Source organism: Taurulus bubalis (genome assembly GCF_910589615.1).
Source record: "Taurulus bubalis genome assembly, chromosome: 18".
Classification (NCBI taxonomy): domain Eukaryota; kingdom Metazoa; phylum Chordata; class Actinopteri; order Perciformes; family Cottidae; genus Taurulus; species Taurulus bubalis.
Window position 1 is genome coordinate 18,324,166 of NC_136606.1, and position 22,738 is coordinate 18,346,903.

Here is a 22,738-nt window from a genome sequence, read left to right on the forward strand (position 1 = left end):
TTTAAAAAATGCCCTTACTGCAATTCTTTTTAACTTTATGACCCAAATATCAATATGATATTGTGGGGTGCTGTAAGAAAAGCGCTCATGTTAGCCGTTACCTGTAGGGAGTGGTGTGTGTCTGCTCACACAGCAGCGGAGCCCAGGAGACCAGATCATAAGTCACAACACTGAGGGGGTTAAAAGAGCATGTTGTCACCCAGGGGCCCAGGAGGAGCACTGGACTGTTAAAGGCAGTAAAATCAGTCCCTCCATAGGAAACGCTTCCAATTTTACTCCACTGAAAAGCACACTAGGTTTTGAGAGAGAGGTACTGCAAGAGGAAACCGGAGGTAGATCTAAATAACCATTTACTGAGCCTTGAAGTGGGGTGGGGTCTGAGGTTTGGAATTACACAAACCTCCCAAATTCATGCAGCCGGCCCTGAGCCCTCCCATTGCCCTCCTGTCCTGCCCCCTACCCTTTCCTGGGATGACCGGATACATGTTACGGAATGATAGCTGATGACTCACCGGCACATTCACTTCACGCATGTTTCATGTTTCATAATGTGCATGTCCTCCTTAGAAATGCGCTGTGTTCTGATTGTATTTTGGATATGAGTCCGTGCTAACATTCTCTCCATGGGTGTGTGTGTGTGTGCGGCGATTCTCTTTGCCTCCTCTGTCTCTCCTTCTGGTTTGTGGGGTCCGTCTGAGGTTTTGTCTCAGCTGCTGCCGGGGATGGGGGTTATTTTGAGAGGGGGGACAAAGAGGAATGGGATGGTTGGAATACCAGTGGGGACACACACCGCCATACACCGCCTCTACAGATGCATGTACACGCACACACACGGGAACATGCACTTGCACACATACTTGCTGGATGAAGTGCGTTATTATTATGACTTGTTTCTGTTTATCTTGCTCACTGCTGGATGAAATGAATACGTTAAGGGAGGGGCTGACGAACAGTGCTCTCTGTATAACATGTTCTTCATATATCGTGCAGGAAAATGTATTCCTAAATACAATATTTTCCTTTTTATCTACTTCCAATTATATATTGAGAAAAGATAACTTTTTAGATAATGTTACATTTCTTTGAATACAAAAAACCCTTTAACAGTCATCCCTGATAAATCACACTTTTAATGGTTTATTAAATATACAACCTCGATATAACAGCTTATAAAGTAATAAGTAAATGTGAACTTGACTCATAGCTATTTATATAAAACACTTGCTGTGTGTGATCTTTCCTCACTATGAAACTAACTAACCAAGTCATTGCAACACACTGGAATATGTTTTACTCATATCAAACTTTAAGAAAGGGGAAGAACTGAATGTAAAAGAAAACTCAAAGAATCCCATCCTAATTCTTCTTCTTTTTTGTCCACACACAACTTCATCTGATTTAGATGTTTGAAAGCTAAATACTTGCAGTTCTAAACTCAAAGATCTCCGCCTTGTTCTTTTTGGCGACACCTGTGGCAATAAGCGGTAACTGCAGAGTGACTTGTTCTTGGATCTCACGTCCCAGAGCCGCTTGTGACTCAGCTCATAGCACTGCAAATGCAGGAACTTTCATCAGAGGGCCGTGGACTCCATCTCCATTGTGTTTCTTCATTCGACGATAGATAGTGACTTTAATGGACATTTATTCAAATGAAAGATTACTACTTGAAAGGAATGTATAGTTTGAAAGTGAATGTAATATTTATAACTATTCATAAGTGTATAATTGCCTGAAACGAATAATCAATTGTGTTTTTGTTAATTTAGGATGAGACGTTTACGTCGACAAAGAGGGCGGGGCCTCTTCTCTGAGTCTGCCGCATTGAGCCATTGTGTTTCTACAGTGGCCCAGAACGGACAAACCAAGCAGTGGCTCTAGCGAGAGCCTTTCATGTTTACAAGTAACCTGAAGGCCACCGTAGTTCTCCAACACGCTTGGTACAGGTCACGTGTGTCCGGGGCGGTGTTCAGTTGCAACCTCACCACTAAATTTATTTTTCCACAAGCCGAGTGCCATAGTGCCATTTTATTTTTAGAGAAGGCGGCCGATGTCTCCAAAACTAGGCAACTCTCACCCAAACAATCTAGATTGATTAATAGTACAGGGGAGAGGAAACTATGCATTTTATAGTTTCTATGCATACACATATTTGACCTCTTTCCTTCTTCACTTGTTTATTATGCAGACATGCAGCCCAACATGTGACTTGCGAAGGACTAACGTGATGTTGATAGGGGATTTTATATTCCGTCTCCTTTAACTCTATTTTGGTCTCCTCCAACCCCAAGTCTGCTTTTTATCGTCCAACTAAATTCTTTTCTGCTTTTCACCAGCGTGCTTTCTTTGTCTGTCTGCTGTTTGCTGCTGTTGCTTTATTAGCATTTGTGGCTGGAAACTAAAATTTGCAAATCCAAATGGTGTTGCTTCATGATGACTGCTCTGTGGAGCTGAGGGGAAGTGTAGAGTAAGGTGGTTTGTCATTGCAACAGACCCAGTTCACATCTTTTGATACCTTATTTATATTAAACATATTTAAAATAAAATAGGAAGTCAAAATGATCTACAAAATCAACTCTATCTATTTTTGAACCTTTTCGTCACACGTGTCACAATAGGAAACCCTATTAATACTAATAATACTCTCCCTTGGTACAAATGTGTTTACCGTCACATCTTTCTATTATACACTGGAAATATTCAGCAGTTTTGCTGACGCATTATCACATGATATTCATAGCTGAGGATCTCAAACAGGATGTAGTGTTGAAATATCAGCTCATTCAGACATATGTGACATTTCCATCCCGAGTCGCACTGTGAGATTCACACAAAGGCTTTAATGAACGGGGCGGTTAATCATCTATTGATGAAAGCGGATGGATGATCAGAGCAAAGTCACACAACTGCAAATAGAGGGGGAAGATTAACTAAGAAAGGAAGGAAGGATAACAAAAACACTAATGTCAAGTATTAACAATTGCACGCTTTAAATTATTTCATTTACATGCAGTGCAACTATTGACAGATAATGTGACTTCATGCAATTTAATGGTGTTTTTTTTTGTATTTGTGTTTTTGCTCTTTGCTGTAAACTAAATTTCCAGTGCGGTCAGGAAGTGGGGCCCCCGGGGCTCACTATTGTGAAGGGCCCCTATGTTACTTACTACTGCTTTTATGTTTGAAAGCAACATGTTATACTAAATCACATCCTCGCATCACATGATCGAATAGAGACTTAACATTGGACAACATCAACATACATATTAGCCAGCAATCATTTTATATCTGTATACGACAAGAGAAAATAAGAATTTATTACTTTAATTAAACCATTTTGTCGTTTATGTATAGTTTTTTTTTTGTTTTAATAGAATAGCCATACTATTTTGTTATAGATTGCTACTGACTATTTCAAACCAACAAATGAAAACAATATGGAGCTGGGTTTGCCTTTTTAAGGGTATATCTATATATAGCAGAAGGCTTATTACCATTCTTCAAATTAGGTTTTCAGAGATTCAAATAAGCCAATTGGTCTTTTCAATAAATATATGGATTTAAAGACTGCTCTCTCTGTAACTGTAACTGGATGACACTGTTTCCGTGACACTTATAGTCTGAATAGACTGAACAGTTTTTTGAAGAAACCACTAGGCGGCAACAACGCACCATCTAAGTTTCCAGACTTCTGAATTCAGGCCCACTCAGAGTTTTCCATCTTCTACCGACTGCACGAGAAGTATTTGGTCTGAAGAAATATGAAAATATTGTTTGTCACAATGTTTGTCTTTGGTTGACTTTTTATGATCCCATAACCTGACTAAGACATGATGTATGTCCGCATGTTTGTAAAAAATCCCATGCCAGTATTCATTTGCACATTTTTGGGCTGCTTACAACAATATGTTTTCAATCACGTTCCGACTGAAAGAAGTCACAGAAGATAATAGGGAACCAAGAGAATGATTTCGGGGCACTGCAGCATGAGTGCAATAAAATCTCACACCGTTATTTGGATGTTTTTGTACACATGAGATGTTGAGAATAAATTAACTGTGTTTTCACTGCTTTTCCATAGTTTCTCTGTTGTGACGTCAAGCCCATCATTGCCATGGGAATAGCTATAGGAATGCTTGTTACCCATTTCACATCGTTTTGTTGTTTTTGTCTTCTCCCCCAATGCTGTCCATTCACTCATGAGTGCATAGCTCTCATAGGATCCCTCTTTTACCACGCACACTGTAAAACATGGGCACACATTTATAAAAAAGGTTTTCAGATTGTGAACAAACCTGACGACCTGACGACAGGATTCCTGGCTGGATTCCTTTCCCCCTTCTCCAAAAACGCTCATTATATACCCTTCAAACAAAACGACTTTGCCACTGTAAAATCCACCTCCTTTTCTTTTTTTTGGCAGTTATATTTAGTTTGGGGTCTTACATAGTTTATTAATCATTGTTTATTATGGACCGGTTTCAATCAAAAACACACAATGGGATGAAAACAGGTTGATTTATTCGATGAAATCTTTGGCTGGAGAAGTGTAAAGTGGCATTGCTATGTCAGGCATGTGTACATAAGGGACAAAGCAGTTACATGTGCTGTTATTGATTTTTCTGTACATCGTGACACATTGTATGTTGTTAAAGTTAGGTTTCCAAGGGAGACGGGGCAGCCTGATGGTATCCTGGACTGTTTGCGGGGAAGGATCCGGATCCAGGCTGTTTGCTCTGTAAGGCCTGTTGTCTTTCCATGGAAAACATTCCCACCGTGGGGGCAAAAGGAGCATGCTGAGGGAGCTGCCGTTCACCACGAGCAGAGCGGATACAGAGCATCCTGCATCCTGGATGCTCGCCGCTGCTAAACCTCAGCCATGGAAACCCAACATGGGATTAGAGGAGCCCCTTCCCTTTCCTTATGACACCCTCCGCCTCCCCTTCCCACTGTGTGTGGCACATTAACATCAACATTAGGATTAACTTGAAATGTATATGATGTGTAATGCATTTATGCTATTTAGAATGTTAGCAGCTAAATAATTTAACATAAACAAATGATTTTTAGTCATGAGCAGAATGACAGACAGAAAAATAAGGTTTTCACATTGACTTAATCTGAGAAGATGATATTTGAGCTAAAAAAAAATTGGGAACTCCCCCTCCCCCCAAAAAGGAAACGAAACAGCTTTAGACTTCTGCATATGTGCCATTGTACAAGAATGGCTTGTCTGTCACACAGTGACCTACGACCTCAGGCGTCCATCTCTGGACCTTGGGCTTGCCGTCCTTTCCCGGACGGACAATGACGGTGCTTCTCGATGCCACCGAAGGGTCTTCGTCGAAGAAGTTGAACGGCCGGAGGAAGAAGCCCACCGCGTTGCCGGGCGTTGCCGTGTTGGGGATGTCTTCTGAGTGAGGCACATGCAGGAATCCCACCGTCACCCAGGCTACCAGGTCCTGCACGCAGCAGAGCAAACATCACATTACATTTTGTTTTTTAGAATAGGACACATCATAGGGAGGTTTTTCTACTTAAAAGTGCAAACAGAAGAAAATGTCAGCACTGGTGAGTCACCATGATGGTTTAGTGATCAGAACTGATAAACTGATTATTTTCAGAAGAGTAAACTGAAACCAATGACGTAACTTCTCAGAAAAACACCCCCACCTCTGAAATGAGTCAGTTTGAAACATCACAGAGGACGCTGACCATTAGTGAATTGTGACTTCTTGCACCAGTAAAAAAGAGACTATGTGGGCCATTTTTTATCATCAGTAAAAAGAAAAACATTAAATAGAACCTAGGTGGTGATCATACTCAGCTTTCCTCACTTATCGGTACTCGTTAACAGTGTTCAGTCTTTATTTACTCGTTTTTTTGTGAACACAATCTAATCCCAAAAGTCTTGGCTTGTATGTGCATTGTGGACTCCACCTCTGTACCTGGTTGACGATGTCTTCATTGTTGCGGATGTAGTCCTCAAAAGACACAGCTGGTTCCCAGGGGTCATTCTGGGTGAAAATGCTGCTGCTGGTGGCTTCACTATCTTTATGACGGGTCACAGCCAGAGGATACCTGCGGAGGGACAGTTCCCCAGTCAATCAGTTTGATATAATGATGATGACAGCTGACAGACAAAGTGAGCCTTTGCTGTTCTAATTCTGTTGAATAGAAGTTTATTTTTTCCTGTTCAGTCTGCTTATTCTAGCATTCAACATCGTGATCACCCACTGGGTGCTCAGGATCGTTAGAACATTTCAGAACTTTCTTTTTGTACGTTTCAAAGAAACATAGTTTTGCTTTATAAAGTGCGAACACTTTACTTGAATAGCCCAACAGTGACGAAATATAGGTGACAAAAGTTGAACGAAGATATTCAATAAAGCGTCAAACGAACTGTTTGCTGCACCCGTGTTGACTCCCAAATCATAAATCTACGTTGACCTGATTTCTAACCAGACTCGCAATTCAGAGATGGACCCACTCACACTCTATTGGGTCAATCATTACAAATAGATGAATGTGTGTGAACCATCCTGAAATGCACAAAGCTTAAATTCTAGTGTATGTATCTAGTGTATGTGGTCAAACATACCAAATATAACTGAACTGTGTTTAAGATGATGCACATCCAGAATGGTGGCAACCATAAAACAAGGCATATTAGGCTTTACTATTTTACCCTTTAACATAAGAATAAATATGTTACCTTGACCAACTGATGCCTTTTTCCTCTCTCCAGCCTCTTGGAAGGACACTGTGGCCATGTGAGTTAAACTGAATACGGTAACCCTTCTGGCTCCCCCATTTATTTTTCTCGTTGGGGTTGTAAAAATGCACATAGCGGGGGAACTTTTTGCCAAAGGAGAAAGCGGCAGATCGCTCAGTCTTGCGCTCTGTCCGGTGGAGTTTGGACTGGACGACAAAATGATCCGGGCTCCAGGGATTTGTGAAGTTGACATACTTCAGATCCATACTCTCAAAGCTGTTCTGTCGACCTGAATCACAGTGAAGGCAAAGATGTATCAGGAGAAGTTAGATGTCAAGGTATGAGCAGTCTGTTGAGAGACTATGCAGCACATTTGCATCAGAGGTATTCCTTCATAGATTAAGTGATTGATTTATTCATGGCATATAGCCCTGATCAGAGATAGCCACAATGACACATTTCAAGAGAAAAGACACACAGGCTTGATAGGTTACGCTAGGCCATGACTGTCTCCTTTATCACAGGGTAAAGTCCAGAAAACAAGTTTATCTGTACCAGCACCAATAAAAGACAAAGTTTATGTCTGCACTTTCTTTCATTTCATTTCACAGCCTTCAGGGTTCATGCATCTATTGTGATTGGTGTAAAGGGAATAATAAGTCAACACTTTTCTTTAAAGACCACAGCGGCAGGTATACTTAGTTGTAACCCATTCATCCATCCATGTCATGGACAGAGTTTGTGTGATGGGTTTTCCCAATCCCATCGCCAAACAACAACGGCAATATTAGCGGATTCTACGAAATGACAGATTTAGTTTGTCACCAAAAGATTACGTATGATCAGTGGCAAAACTTATAAAGTTCTCCCTTTCTACAATATCTGCGTATGGTAACTATGATATGGTAAAGACAATGGTGGTTATAGCCCATAAAATCATGGTTATGGTATATTAGGGTTGGCTAACTAAACCACATCCTCTACCATCCAGTAGAGGATGTGGTTACAGTTAATATTAAAAGTAAATTGTAATTTCAAGGCATGGCAGGATGTGTCTCCTGTTTAAATCTGACACATTATATAGATAGATGCTATGCTTGACATGAATTGCGCAGAATCATCCAATATAGCCATAATTCATCGGAAACTGGGCTGGGATTTTCACTAATCTTACATTTTCTTACAAGTACAGATGTTGAAAATTAGGTAATTGTACCATAATACTCACCAGCAATATCCAGGTCCACTTTATAATGGATGAGGTGTGTGTGCAGGTTTCCCAGCACATAGTTGTACACCTTGGTTCCGTAGTGAAGTCCATTAGGTGTAAAGAAAGTGGCATGGATGTATCCGGTAGCGCTGACCTTCACCTCCACCACCCCATTCTGGTAGAAGACGAAGTCCCAGATGTAATCATAGTTGTAAACCGTGGAAGTCGTCCTCAGCACCAGCACAGTGTTTTCCAGCCCCCCGTAGAAGTTGTATCCTCCTTTGTAGTTGGAATTGAAATGCCTTCTCAAAGGCATAGCAGTGGTCATCTCAAAAATGCAGAGCGCATTTTTGTGGTGCACAGGTTTGTCCGTGTCAAAGTAGTGGTAAAGGTCAACAAAGGTGGCAATTTCTGGACAGTCGATTCCAGGTGCCAGCTCAAAGGATGAGCTTCCCATTGCCCAGCCAGCGTCAATGTACTTTGTTTGCATGGCAGCGGGGGTATCACCAGAATAGAAGGCAATAGCTTCTTGGAGGCTGATCTCATAGGCAATCCTTTCTCCATTAAAACGAAGGTCAAAGACTTGAAGCCCAGCTGACGAGCGGACTCGGTAGGCGAAAGACCATCCGGCGTATTCGACAAAGTTGCGGTCAACAAAATAGCGATGCCCCTGAGGCTCAACGAGCTTTGGCCCGTGGATATTAGTGGGTGTACTGCTTTGACCCCGAGGGATGAAAGTGGAGTAGAGGTCCTTATTATCATGCTCAGGCAGTTTGACCTTCTCCACACCTCCTGATTCATACTTTTCTACCAGATCCTCAACACTGTCAAAGTACATGCTGTTGTACCACACCTTCTCGACAGTCCACTTTTCTGGATCCAGGTCCCGGTGGTTGATCAGCACCTCAAATCCAACTGGGTGGATGAAATAACCCTCCACAAGCTTCTGCAACATGATCCAGGTTCTCCTCTCACCTGGACCCAGCCCACGGGGGGCTATGTCTGAGTATGTCAGGCAGCGGTCAGTGCAGTTAGTGAAAGAAAACCCTCCCGTGGTCTCGAGCAGGAGCTTGTGAGCTTTGTGTGTGATCTTCCTGAGGATGTCAGTTACATGTTCATACTCTGCAGAGGTAATAGGCCTTGACTCAAAGCGGATAGGCCTATCCCCTTTGAACGTCTTGACTTCGTGGGAGTTTGGGGACGGCAGAGGACTGACAATGTACTCGGTGATGTTGGGGTTGGTCTGGTTCCCCAACTGGATGATCACACGGGCTTGACGAGGGGGTTTGGCCTGTCCACGGTCCAGAACTCTCAGGGCTTCGTGCTTCCTCGGCAGATGGAGTTCCATCAGGAGGATGCTGTTCTTCATCAAAGTCTTCATACGAGTATCAGTGAGCTCCAGCTCCGGGATACCATGCAGGTACGCCCGGACGGCTTTCATCTCGCGTACTGTGAGGTCGGCAAACATGGGCGCACCATGATGAGCCCAGTCTCTCGTTCTGGAGCCACTACAAGCAGCCAAGCAGACAAGCTGCAGTAGACAGATTATTCTCATGGCTGGAATATAATGAGAAAAGAGTATTTATTAAATGGATATTTCAAATGAATTCACGCTTCATTTTCAATCTTTTAGAATTATGTAGTTTCAGAAAGAAGAACTCTGTTTCTTTTTCTACTACCGTTTTCTACTACTTTATTTGTATTATTTTTCACCCAAATTAATCAAAACGAATTAAAGCTAGCTAGAGTCATCTCTCTCCTGCAGAACCCCAAGGAAACACTTGGCCCTTCTTTCTTCTCTTCCCAGCTGGATAAACAATTATTTCTCTATTTGCTTTTATTAAATCAGTCATTCCTCTACCTCTCCACAGGAACACAAACAGTATTTATCAGTAAGACACTCAGAGCAGAGAGGACCATGTTGATCATTGCCATTCTCTCTGCTCTCTGTTGATCTTCCTGCTGTTCCTGTTTGTCCTGCACACCTAAGAGATGGAGTGCATTTTTGTAATTTTGTAATTGTCGTGCAGTGTGAGAACGGGCTGAACACTGCACTTTCTCAGCAATACACCTGCCATGACAGAATAGAGTCACACACCCATGTCCCGGATACTCAAAGTCAGAAACAACAGTAGAATAGACTCTGGTTACGATAGGTTCAGGTTAGATGAGGTAGGCAACCTGGGTATGGGGCCCCAAACTAAAAGGGCACCACATTAAAAAAAAAACGATCATGTTACTATTCTAACTTATTCTACCCCGAAATAACTTACAAAAGGCCCCCAAAGCACTTTTAAAATATGCAACTGAACTGTACATTAGTTACTGTATACTTCTTCTTCAGAGTTAAACACTTGTATTCCACTATTATTCATAATCTGACAATATTCCGAATTTGATATGGCTCATGTAAATATTGTATTCCGTTTGGATATTCCGAATTAGACCGTATTCTGAATAAAGCATATTCGGATCAAGACACGTGGAAAATGCCGCTATCGTTCTTTGGACGTATATTGTCTTTTTCGGAATACGTGCAAAAAAAACGAGTATTTGGTACATGTAAACGTGGTCCATGTAATACTACATTTACCTTAAAAAATTGAAAGCTCACCTTTTACCTCCTTCATTTAGTAAAACATTTAATGCAGAACCTTTACTGTGCGGTATTACTAGTTTAATTTCAGAAAAAAGCATTTTGACTAGGCCTACTTGTACTACTCCCAATACCAACATTCCCAGTTCAAGAAAAATGCAATATGGCAATAAAGCACAATGAACGTTTTCCTTTGATTCAAACGGCTGTATTTTACTCAGAATGGACAAAGACTATCTGGGTAACAGGAACATGTATATATTTTTAGGCATATTTTACAGTAAAACCACATTGTATAAAAACACTGGGTCTCACAGTTTATAATCTACTGTAATTTAACACATCCCTCTCGCCTCTTCAACCCAGAGACTCTCACAAGTTATTTTTTGCCAAGTCAGTCTTTGAAGTCCAGGTCAAGTGAAGCTTCAGATGACAGACAGACAGACAGACAGAGATTCATTGCTTTATAGTCAGATGGTGTGATACATGATAACATGCTTCATTGAGAAACACTTGCACTTCTAAATAAGGGAAACAAGAAAAAGACCACCAAACTACTGTACCTGTATTTGTCCTCCTGCTTCAAGCAATTTGTAAAATAGGGTTGATCAGTCCCGTACAACACGAGTGAATGGACTCTGGCTTATATTTAACCACCTACTTCGCAGCGATGGAAGCTGATTGGTCAACAGCGGGTTGTAAACATGATGAAATTGAAATAACAGACACATAAGGCCAGGCAGGGTTATTTGTACAGCACCTTTTAACAATGAGGCAATACAAAGTGCTTTACGCTTTACATCAGACAGAAAAGCCACAATGTAACACAAGGTCAGAGACTGAGCTCAGCACTGATTTAAATTAATGAGATCTGCTAAGAGTTGGAGCAGATCTGACATTTTATGGGAGTTTGCTCCAACTATGTGGTGCATAAAAACTGTTTCTTTTGTCAATTTAGTTTTCCTCTCCATGCAACTGAATATTCTTTTTATTTAGTATATTAGGCTTCTTTGGTGTCAATGGATTATCATGGATTTTGGTGAAATTTGAGAGCATGACTCATAGATTTCACTTCAAAGTTTGAAATGCTTTCCCTCAAAAAGTGCTAATTAGCAAATGTTCAACTATAATGGTAAACATGGAAAACATTATACCTGCTGAAAATTAGCATTGTCACTGTGAGCATATGATGAAATGCTAATGTTAGCTTTAGCACAAAGCCCCACTGTGCCTCTATTGAAGCTGTAGACTCTAAATCTAGTTTATTGTCATCTGCACATAAGCGTGTTATTCACCTGTTCCTCCAATCTGCCTGTCTTTCATCCACACACCTTTTTTAAAAGCAAGCTAACGTAGCTATGTCGTGTTGGTATAAATCCATCAGTCCGCCAGTTTTTGTAGTAGCCTACTAATACAAAATTAAAGTCCATAAGATAAGCTAGTTTAACAAATAACTGGGCTCTCGCTCATGAGTCACATCCATTGAAATCATAGCCCACGCTGAACATCATCGGCATGATGGTATGATGTTTGAATTTTAATAAATCAAAATTAGACAAACCAAAACCAGCTCAGAATTATAAGCGTCACAAAATTGTCAAACTATCATACAGCTTGGCATTTTTGCCATTATTGATCGTACAGAGGGCAAAATGATCGTACAAATAGGATAAGTATCCTACATCTGGCAACGCTGCCTCTCAGCCTTCTTCCCACAAGTGATGACGAAGCGGTGAACCAGCAAAGTGACACAGCCCATTGCTATCTCTATCAGAAACGTAGTGTATCCAAGGCTGAGATGAAGAGTTTCCTGGGAAGTCAATTACCACACGCTGTTATACCGTGAAAGCCAACCCTTGTGACGCTTAGGTCTACTGTGGTGACAGCTGTGTTTGAGCCTCCCCGCTCCAGGGTCAGGAGGTCAGACTCGGGATATTGGTGAGTCTAAAAGCCTTCATTCCCCATGTCTGTTGACACGCTTCATTGAATAAATGCCCCCATCATCCTTCCCGAAACTCCTCTCTTTACAGGATTAGGCTCTGACAAACATCTCTTTATTCTGTGGCCGAGGCTTCATCACCTCCAACGTCCTGTAAAGGTTGACGGGGGCGAGGTCAGTGGACGTGTCCGTCAAACGGGCATTGGCCAATGCCCGCCCTCCCAGCTGTGACCTTGCCACTTATATCCAATGGCAGCAGGTTCAGATGCCCCCGACTCACCCCCGCATTTAAAAGCCTGCATCTGGGGCTCCGCTCCCCCCATAAGGCAAACTATCACTAAGGCGTGTATGACATACTGTTGGACAGAACCACACAGACGAATAATGACAGAAAGAAAGGACGCATAAATATTGATTCACAAGCTACGGATTTTTTTATGGCAAAGATTTCCCAAAAGCAGTTCAAAGGTAAGTTTACCGTTTGTAGCTGGATGCTGGGATTTCTTTTTATCACTCACAATGACACACAACAACACATTCAAATCAATCGTCACATTGATGTTTCGATTCCACTTATTGGGCTGTAGACCTTCCTGCCTGACCTTTATCGTTAAATGTCAAGAGGAATTCCTTCGGCTGCCAATTAAGTTGATTTTATTTTGGCAATAAAAAAAACTAACCTTTTTTTGTAGGAACTTTAAGCACAAACATCCAGGAGAGGACCATGTGGACTCTACTACTGACTCTGCTTGGACTGCAGACAGTGATGGGAATGGGGTGAGCAGTCAAAGATGGATTAAGCTCATTTTGTAGACAGTGTAAAAGAGTATAAAGACTGAGTTATGATCAAGATTTACTGTCTAAATGCATACTGTACAAATCACACTAAACCACTGAAACAACACAATAACCCTGGTTAGTAAATTCATAAGCAAGTAATGAGCAAGTTGCAGCAAATTAGACATTATTGTTGTGCTAACTTTATTTTAATTTGTATTATTCTCTCAAAAACACATTATAGAAAAGAGGAATTCCACTTGAATTGCTTTCTGTGTATCAGTGCTGAACTTATATGTTGGATGCCATGACATTACATAAGAACGCTTACTGGGGATATCTTAATACTAATGCCAAAATCTTCTTTCATAAACTGTTTTTAACCAATTACGATTGAACTATCAATCAACGCATTGGGTATGGGACTTTATCTGTTGCTGTCTTGGTATGTGTTTTTACAATGAGGATCCTTTAAAAAAATATATTTTACACTTTTCTTTTTGCCTTTTCATTGCAAACAGAAAACATATATACAGAAATGAAAAACAAACAATAATCACTACAACAAAAAGGGTCTGGTTTGCTCTGTTCTCTCAAAAACATGACAAATCCTGAGAAACATTCAGGTGTTTCTCATCTTGTTCTATTGTTGACGTGTAAACATCGTCCATTTCTCCCACTTGAGCTCTTATTCTGTGGGTTAACAGTTCCATCCATCTTGTGATGGCGGTTCTATTGTGTGCCATCTCTTTGTAATAGCCTTTTTACTAGCTGCGGATCCTTATGTTAGTAGAGAGCAGAATCCTTCTTAACCCCATATTTTAGGCCCTTGAATTAAGCATCATGCCAGTGCCTTTAATCACAACAGCACACATGAAAAGGAAATATTTCAGATCTTTGTTACATGCTCCAGACACTGGTGTGAGCACACAGTGGAGGAGAGAGTGGAGCGAGTCCTGTCCCCGCGCCTGCAGCTGGAGGTGAGCTGCTCTGAGGTGTACCAGTACAACACCCAGGCCTGGAGGGTCGATGTGGACCGGATGCGCTCCAAGCACGGGGGCGACGACGGCATCGCTCTGTACTACAAACAACAGGGGCCGAAGGCCTCCTGTTTTTTGTACAAGTAAGTAAAGAGATGAGTGGCTGTTGGCTCGCGTCTTTGTCTCTAAATGTTTGAAAAGTAAACTGGATCACTCTGTTCTCAGCTCGTCAAAAGGGTTTTCTCTTCAGCATGATGGCAGCTTTGCTGGTGTTGATCAGATGAAAATAAAAATCGTAACATATTTGCAAAGATGACATTCATGTCGCTCCAACAGTGACTCCTGTTGGTTGGTAAGGCGGTGGTGATGGGTGGTCATGTGACTTGTTTTCTTCAAAGTGCATGTTGTACTTTTGAAGGTACAACTGTAATCAATGAACTTGCCTTAAAGCTTCTCTGTCTGTGAATTGGCTTTAAATATACATTTTAACAAGTTTATAAAGTAACTTTTTGTTACTGAATTTAGGTACAAATTCAGTGAACGTTTAGCGAGCCACTTAGAAACAGGACCTTGTTGACCGCTGCTTTAAGGGGTAACATGTTGTAGGTATGGTGTGCTGGACCATAGTCACGCTTTTGTTCTACAACAGCTGGAGAATGTGAAGGAAATGGGACGCAGTATTGTGTGTATATTGCCATGTCCAACCTGATGTGTCTTCAGACCCCCAGAGATGGAGAACCAGATGGTGAACAAGACAGTGAGGCCATGCTGTGAGGGCTGGGGCGGACCACGCTGCTCTGAGGGTGAGGACCAGAAAGACACACATCACTATATTATGTTATTAGATCTTGCAAGATAGAGGTACAGAGGTATAGCGTTGATAGTATGGTACACAAATCAAGACACAAATCACTATTTATTATTAATTAATCACGCAAGATAGAGGTACAGGTACAGGTGCAACTGCATGTAAAAGTTTAGGTACAGGTATGGTACAGGTACAGGTAAAAGTTTAGGTACAGGCAGTCGTACAATCATAAAGTACAGGTACAGGTACAGGCAGTGTGTGAATTATGGGGGTCCTGAGCGGTCTGAGATTCCTTGATTGACACTTGAGGCCCCCTGAAAGCCTCAAATGCAAACACATTTGTTTTGAAGGAAGGGACTCTAAAATCATAATTATTTGTCACTTGCAATTACAACTAAAATGTATGAAAAGCTTACTAACAGTTTTCATTATTCCTACTGCAAAACATTTATTCACAAATATGAATAGTGAGTGCGAGAGATGATTTTTCCGCCAGCTAGACCCTCAGCGGGTTGCCTGTCTTCATGCCCTTTGGACAGATTTGATCCAATCCCTTTTGTGAGAACCTGGATTAAAGCACGACATTGTCTCTCCTCTTCTTGGAGACCAGACGACGACTAACAAGTAGCAATTGAGGGCGATTGACCCGATTGTCACTGGGTATTTCGCACACTGGATTCAGGTTCAGGTTCAGGTTCCGATTTGAGTAGTTTCTGGCATGAAGTAACATTGACAACCTGGCAGGAAATGTGTGGAATTAGGGCAGATGAGAGACTCTGAGGCAGGTTGGATGGGCGATGGAGAGCGGATATGCATCCCCCACAATAATTGTCGCATCATGCTTCTTTATTCACTTGTGCAAAGGTATACGCTTCAATATAACAGCTTTAAATGAACCAAACTAGAATAAAAACAGCCTCACGATGATTTTTCATTGGTGTCTTTCAAGATTCTCAAATTTTTCAGATAGCTACTCTGAATATATATAAAAACATCTCTCGGTATGTCTCATTTATTTAAAATATCTAAAGACAGGGAGCATTTTCCTTCGTTCTAACCCTTTTCACTCTCCGTTTACTTCTTCCCTCTGTCCTCTTCCCCCCAGGTGTGGGTGTGCGTGGCCAGTGTTACTCTACATGGAGCTGTGAGGAGTTCCCTGGAGTTCATAACTCCTCTCTCATGCCCATGGAGCAGTGCTGCAGCAGCCTGTGGGGGCTGAGCTGGAGGAACGCCTCCGACCGGACCTGCTTGTCCTGCTCCTACACTCTTCTTCCTGGTCAGAGAGCACCATGCACATACTGGACCTATACCCACCATGCTTATGAAGCAGCTGCTCACTGCTTGTATCATCACATAAATAACACACACTCTCCCCTACAGACTCCCAGTCCTCCCCTCTGGTGCGCGGTGGTCTGCTGGGTAGCGTCCGGGCGCCTCAGAGCTCGGCCACCTGCATGTCCTGGGGAGGAGCCCACTACCGCACCTTTGACAGGAAGCACTTCCACTTCCAGGGCAGCTGCACTTACCTGCTGGCCTCATCCACTGATGGCACCTGGGCAGTCTACATCAGTACGGTCTGTGACGGGAGAGGAGACTGCAGCAAGGTGTGCAATACGTGGTGAAGCAGTATAATCAGTGGCATGCTCTGGGAGGGACATCGAGGAGCTTACCTGGGTGCCAGTGAAAAACATGTCTGGCCTGTGGTTTGGTGGAAGGCAGTGACGGAAATGTGTTCTTTCTCATGCGTCTGCGGTCGTTTGCTTTCAGGCTTTGAGGATGATGCTGGGTCTTGATTTGGTTTCAATTCACCACAAGAACGTAACGCTGAACAACCTCCTGGTTCCAAATGGACAACCACTCTTCCAAAATGGTGAAGTATTTAAGTTAGTGAAGCTCTCCCTTTGTTCCTTTTCTAGTTTGATATTGTTAACATGAGGCGAGGTTCAAATAAGATAAGATCCCCCTCGTGCTCATCATGTTATATTCGGACCTGCACTGAACCAGGTGTATCTAAATAAAAAATGTAATATTTTTTACATTTTTGGTGTTGTAAATTGATATTTAAATGTGGTGTCTTAATGCATCATTTAGTCAATTTATGTAAAACATTTTTTTATGCAACACATCTTATTGGAAGGTGGCTGTGTGCCTTCAGTACAAAACGTCTTGTAAATATCATATCAATATATTTTAAGTAAATGTAAAAAATACAGTATGTTTTTATATTCAACTTAAATCCTTGTTTGTTTAAATTTTACATACATTGTTGGGTGTTTATGTATTTGCAGTGGTGGAAGAAGTTTATTGAAGTCAAAGTAGTAATAGCACAGTGTAGAAATTCTCTTAAATTCTTAAATTCTCTTAAAGTCTTAAATTAACTGAAGTTATCTAATCTAATTTTGTCATACATCATTCATGACAATAAAGTGACTTGAATCATGAATATAGCAGAATTACTCATTATGCAGAATGGCCCATTTCAGAATCATTCTTTCTATTATATGATTGTATTAGAATTATTGATGCATTAACATCACTTCAATGTCACAGCTGGTAAAGGGGGAGCTTGTTTTAACTTATTTGTTTACTGCTGCATAGTTTAATCTGTAATAACATATCATCATTTATATGCCAATAATAATTTGTATGAATATTCTGAAGCTGTAAAATAACACAAGTTATCATATAAATGTAGACACTCAAGGATTACTCAAGTAAAGTAAAAGTACCTCACAATTGTACTTAAGTACAGTACTTTCCGATAATGTGTATTTGCAATAATTAGCTGCATTTTTGCAATTTCTTCTTTGAGTTCTTGTCCATTAACTAAGTAACAGGATGATAAATGTACATATTGGGAGATGGCTTCCTTCACTTTCACTAGAAATATTCACCGGCCGTACAAAGATGGGAATGCTGTAAATATTCACATTTAACTTCTTACAGGAGTGAGTGTTCATTGGCTGGGGGACTTTGTGTTTGTGGAGAGCGGCCTGGGCGTGAGACTGAAGTTCGACCTGACCAACACCGTCTACCTGACGGTGACCGCCGACCACCTGGCCGCCACCAGGGGGCTCTGTGGAGTCTACGACAACAACGCTGACGGTGCGGAAAGTGTGACGAATGCAAACACACACACCTAAACATACAAACAGTACACACGTTCCTCTTGATTCGACTGAGCTAACTCTTTTACATTTGAATATTAACGCGTCTATTTGCAGATGACTTCACCACAATGGGCGGAGCTGTGTCTCAGTTTGCCGCCAGCTTCGGCAACTCGTGGAAGGTCCCCGACCAGCACAATGAAGTACTGCACTGAATGCATTGAATGAGTATTTCACTTTTTCTTGCAACATTATACATTTGAGACTTTTGTGCTCTCTAAACATACGTGACATTTCTACTGTGTTCAAAATAAAAGTACTTTCCTGAGAAGCACCCTCTCTAATTGAGTGTCTCCCTCAGGACTGCAGCGACGCGGCCGAGCTCGGCCACAGCTGTGACGTCTCAGGAGACCCTGCCCTACGCGGACAGGCGGAGTCAGTGTGTCACCGGCTGCTGGAAGACCCCTTCACACACTGCCACCTCCGGGTCAGACAAACCTGATACCTAGACACACACTCACCTGACATGACCAGCGTTGGCTAACTCTTTGTTCTTCCACCCCGTGGTAATCTTTTGGGTTATTGAAAGTCTAATTTCAGTCAAATTTTCTTTGAAAGCCAAGCCTGTGATGATCTATAAATCGAAACGCTCATGTAGGCAAATGATTTACCAGGCGTCAGTTATAGAGCAGTTCCAAGAAATGGGTGGGATTGGCGCGAGCCATTGGTTTTTAAGATGATCTGACTGTTATGACGACATGGAGAGTGTCAGTTACATAATTAGCTTAGCATGAGCATTGCCTTGAAGTCTTTCTTTCTCTTTGGAACTCTGAAATGAAAAGGTATAATAGAATTCTGGTTAATAATCTATCAATTAGGATATAGCTATGTCTTTATAGACTACCTCTCTCTGGCTTTACTTGCAACCATTTATTGGTACACTTGTTATTTACAGTATATGATGACACATGAAAGTGCATAAATGCATGTTTGCAAAACCAGTTTAAGTATTTAGTAAATATGAGTAATTTTCTGCACCCTATTTGACACAGGTTGCACTGTTGAACAACCCACATGTGACAATGTTGTGTCTTTGTGTCTTTCAGACGGACCCGGCTGCGTACATGGACACCTGTCTCTACCTGTACTGTAGCCTGCCGCCCAAGGACAGGGATTCAGCGGTGTGCGACACCCTGGCCAGCTACGCCCAAGAGTGTGCCCAGCAACATGTCAGCATGGTGTGGAGGACAGACACCCTGTGTGGTAATTAAATAGAACAGTTCGTAACATACCAAAAGCACCGGCGCGGTCCTTTAACTCTGTTTCGCGACTCCTTTTCTCTGTCCTCCCAGGCCGCGTCTGTCCCAGAGGTCAGGTGTTCTCAGACTGTGTGTCCTCCTGTCCCCCCAGCTGCACGTCCCCTCAGCCCCCCGGGCCTGCTGCAGCCATGGGCCACTGCAGGGAGGAGTGTGTGGGCGGCTGCGAGTGTCCGCCGGGCCTCTACCTCCACCAGGGGCTCTGCCTGACAAGAGACGACTGTCCCTGCTTCCATCGCAGACGCACCTACCAGTCAGGGGACAGGATCCAGCAGAGATGCAACACCTGGTTAGCGGAATATTTAAACCGTAAATATATGTGTCTCTTCCTCTCTTTCTGACTATCCATTCTCCTGTTTACTTTTTGCTTTTACCCGTAATCCTCCCAGTGTGTGCACAGCAGGCCAGTGGCAGTGTACTGGGGAGAAGTGTGCAGCCCAGTGCAGCCTGATGGGGGCGCTACAGGTGACCACCTTTGACAAAAAGAGGTACTCACTACAGGGAGGAGACTGTTCCTACACTGCTGTGGAGGTGAGATGCATGACATGCGACCACGCACACGGCTACACACACTTTGAGACTATGAGATTTGTGTGTGTGTGTGTGTGTGTGTGTGTGTGTGTGGCAGCCACTTCTTCTTAGAGCTTACGTTCTGTGTGCGTTTAGGACTTTGTTGACAGGAAGCTGGTGGTGAGCGTGCGGTGCGGGGAGTGTACAGCGGGAGGAGGTGGAGGAGGAGGAGGTGGAGGAGGCCTGGGTTGTCTGAGGGAGATGTCAGTCACAGCACTCCGCACCACAGTCACCATCACAGACACCGGTGAGTTAGTTATAAGCTGCAAGCGGACGACTTATGCTTGGCAGTATTTTCGAATTCAACACGTGCAGGCTTGAACCTTAAATTTAAATAGTTCATTTAATTAAATTTAATGGAAGTCTCTGGCTAGGCCTTTGTAAGAATGCTGTATTTTTGACTGTGTTCGCTGCCTCCTGATGGCTTGCAGTTGTTGTTCCCTCCAGGTGCAGTGACCCTGAATGGCCTGAGGGAGCCGTTGCCTGTGGTGACGGGGGACCTGGTTGTGAGAAGAGCTTCCTCCTCATTTCTCCTCATCCAGGCTTTTGGAGCCCAGCTGCTCTGGCACCTAGATGGACCTTTGGCCCTCATCACCCTGCAGCCTGGCTTTGCAAATAAGGTGACCTTCACAACCTATCCCAACCCAAATGTTGACTGCAGACACTTTTGGTTATATAATGAATGTATTCTTTAATGCTGGATTCAAGGTGCGCGGCCTTTGTGGAACGCTGACCTGGAACCAGCACGACGACTTCACCACCCCGGAAGGAGACGTGGAGAACAGCGTGTCGTTGTTCGCAAGCAAATTCAGGACAGAGCACTGTACTCTACCTAGAGGGGCTCCACCGGACCCCTGCGCCACGTACGCCCAGAGGAGGCAGTACGCCGAGACAGTGTGCTCCATCATACACAGCCCCGTCTTTCAGGTGTGGTTGGCACGTTAAATCTCCTACCATCTCAAGGGTGATAGTTTATTCACACATGCAATCCCGTCTGTCTGACTTTGCAGGCGTGTCACGACGTGGTGGAGAGGGAGCCCTTTTTCCATCTCTGTCTATCGGAGGTTTGCGGATGTGCTCCTCAAAGGGCCTGTCACTGCACCATCCTCACTGCCTACGCCCGACACTGCGCCCAAGAGGGCGTCGCCATCCACTGGCGCAATCGCACTTTCTGCGGTACGCGGGGAGGCCATTGGTTTCATGGTTTTCTTTCAGGATGTTCATTACTGGTTAGTTTGTAGAAATGTCCATAGTAATCAAAAAATCTTTCCTCCTCTCCCCGTCTCCCCAGCGGTCCAGTGTTCGGGGGGTCAGGTGCACCAGGAATGTGGTCGGGCCTGCGGCGGCTCCTGTTCCGACTCAAGGAGCTGCGATGCCTCTGGCGGTGGGACGGGTCTCAGGATGTGTGTGCCGGGGTGCCAGTGCCCACTGGGGCTAGCGCAGGACCACCAGGGCCAGTGTGTGCCTGTCACAATGTGCCCCTGTGTGCAGGGAGACAAGACGTACCAGTCTGGGGCCGTGATTCAGAACAACTGCAACACCTGGTATGTGTAGCGAGCGACCTGTGGCTGGGGTGTCACTCATGTGGCTCAAATCACAGCAAGCCCTGGCTAAAATACTCAACCTCTTATTGGGTTTCTCTTTTCAACACTGCATGCATTAGGTTTAAAATAAATGTTGAAATATCATCCGACTTACTTGGTACAAAAATTACAAGGCCACACACGTATAACCAAACCAATTGTTTTGTTGTTGGTACTTAGATCGGCTCATTTCACAGAACCTTCTTTGACTCTTGCTGGCAGAGACTCTTACTGGCTGATAAACCTGTCAGAAGGAAACATCATGGTCGATGATACTGACCCAATTGTATAGATTACATTTTTACAGCGAGTCATAAAAACAGACGTTTCTCTTTTATGTCTATCGGCATATTGCTTTTATCATGTGGTATACTGCGATAAAGAATCAGAGGTGTCAGCATGTGTTCTCCATTGTTCATGGAGCTGCAGAAACAATATAATATTGGCACAGTTTTAATGAGTATGGTTCAGGTAGCCTACTTTAAAATGAGCTTTGATCCCATGAGGTGACTAGATCTACTTAGATCAAGTCCTAATAAAGTCTTAAATCTCTGATATGGACAGTTTTATTGAAGATCTAGTAAAGTCTGCTAAGCATTAACAAAGCTGTCTATGTTTGTCTTTGAGGACAATATGGAAGGTCGGGGGTTGGATTTGATTACCCTGTTAAAATAAGAATCTAGGTGTTTTTCTAGATAAATCTGCTATAATCACATAAAAAGTCTACACTTATTTGCCTGAAGCTGAACTTTCACTTCAATAAATCCCTATGATGTGTGTTTGAATGACTGAAACTGCCGTATAGGTGTATGAGACGCCATCCCACAGTGAGTCCCTGGTGGTGCAAGAGCTCTGATGAAATCGCTCTATGTTCCTGCTCCCTGATACAGGATAGGTTGATTTCATCATGTCTCTTCACTACACAACCACAGTGATCATCACGCTATCGGTCATAGAGTCATCTCTTAATGACTAGAATGCCACTGATCGTCGCCTAGTGTCTCCTTTTCATGGTGTTGAAATGGCGAAGATGTGCACCACTGACCTGATATCTGATGATGCTGCCTCAAAACTCTTAAGGAAGCAGAGATTCAGTATTGTTCTGAAAGGCGTGCTGGGCCAACTTGACACCTCTTGACT

The 22,738-nt window shown here is 42.9% G+C and overlaps 2 protein-coding genes across 2 annotated transcripts in view; one reads left to right on the forward strand and one right to left on the reverse strand.

Moving 5' to 3' along the window:
- Nucleotides 1-5,189: 5,189 nt before the first annotated feature.
- Nucleotides 5,190-9,477, reverse strand: aoc1 (amine oxidase copper containing 1; the record flags this gene model as incomplete). Its single annotated transcript, XM_079234644.1, has 4 exons — nt 5,190-5,459; nt 5,946-6,078; nt 6,713-7,001; nt 7,941-9,477. 4 exons carry the CDS (start codon nt 9,475-9,477, stop codon nt 5,190-5,192), a joined length of 2,229 nt encoding a protein of 742 aa, XP_079090770.1.
- Nucleotides 9,478-13,181: 3,704 nt separating this feature from the next.
- The window catches only part of sspo (SCO-spondin), a gene marked incomplete at both ends in the record, with an annotated part of 77,845 nt that continues 68,288 nt past the window's right edge, over nt 13,182-22,738 (forward strand). The window contains 17 exons of the mRNA XM_079234466.1: nt 13,182-13,234; nt 14,148-14,357; nt 14,935-15,017; nt 16,128-16,298; nt 16,403-16,626; nt 16,790-16,892; nt 17,969-18,127; nt 18,247-18,332; nt 18,491-18,616; nt 19,236-19,392; nt 19,482-19,734; nt 19,835-19,976; nt 20,112-20,262; nt 20,463-20,635; nt 20,724-20,942; nt 21,026-21,191; nt 21,307-21,559. Coding sequence (XP_079090592.1) covers nt 13,182-13,234; nt 14,148-14,357; nt 14,935-15,017; nt 16,128-16,298; nt 16,403-16,626; nt 16,790-16,892; nt 17,969-18,127; nt 18,247-18,332; nt 18,491-18,616; nt 19,236-19,392; nt 19,482-19,734; nt 19,835-19,976; nt 20,112-20,262; nt 20,463-20,635; nt 20,724-20,942; nt 21,026-21,191; nt 21,307-21,559 — 2,729 coding nt within the window. The remainder of the gene's footprint in view (nt 13,235-14,147; nt 14,358-14,934; nt 15,018-16,127; nt 16,299-16,402; nt 16,627-16,789; nt 16,893-17,968; nt 18,128-18,246; nt 18,333-18,490; nt 18,617-19,235; nt 19,393-19,481; nt 19,735-19,834; nt 19,977-20,111; nt 20,263-20,462; nt 20,636-20,723; nt 20,943-21,025; nt 21,192-21,306; nt 21,560-22,738) is intronic.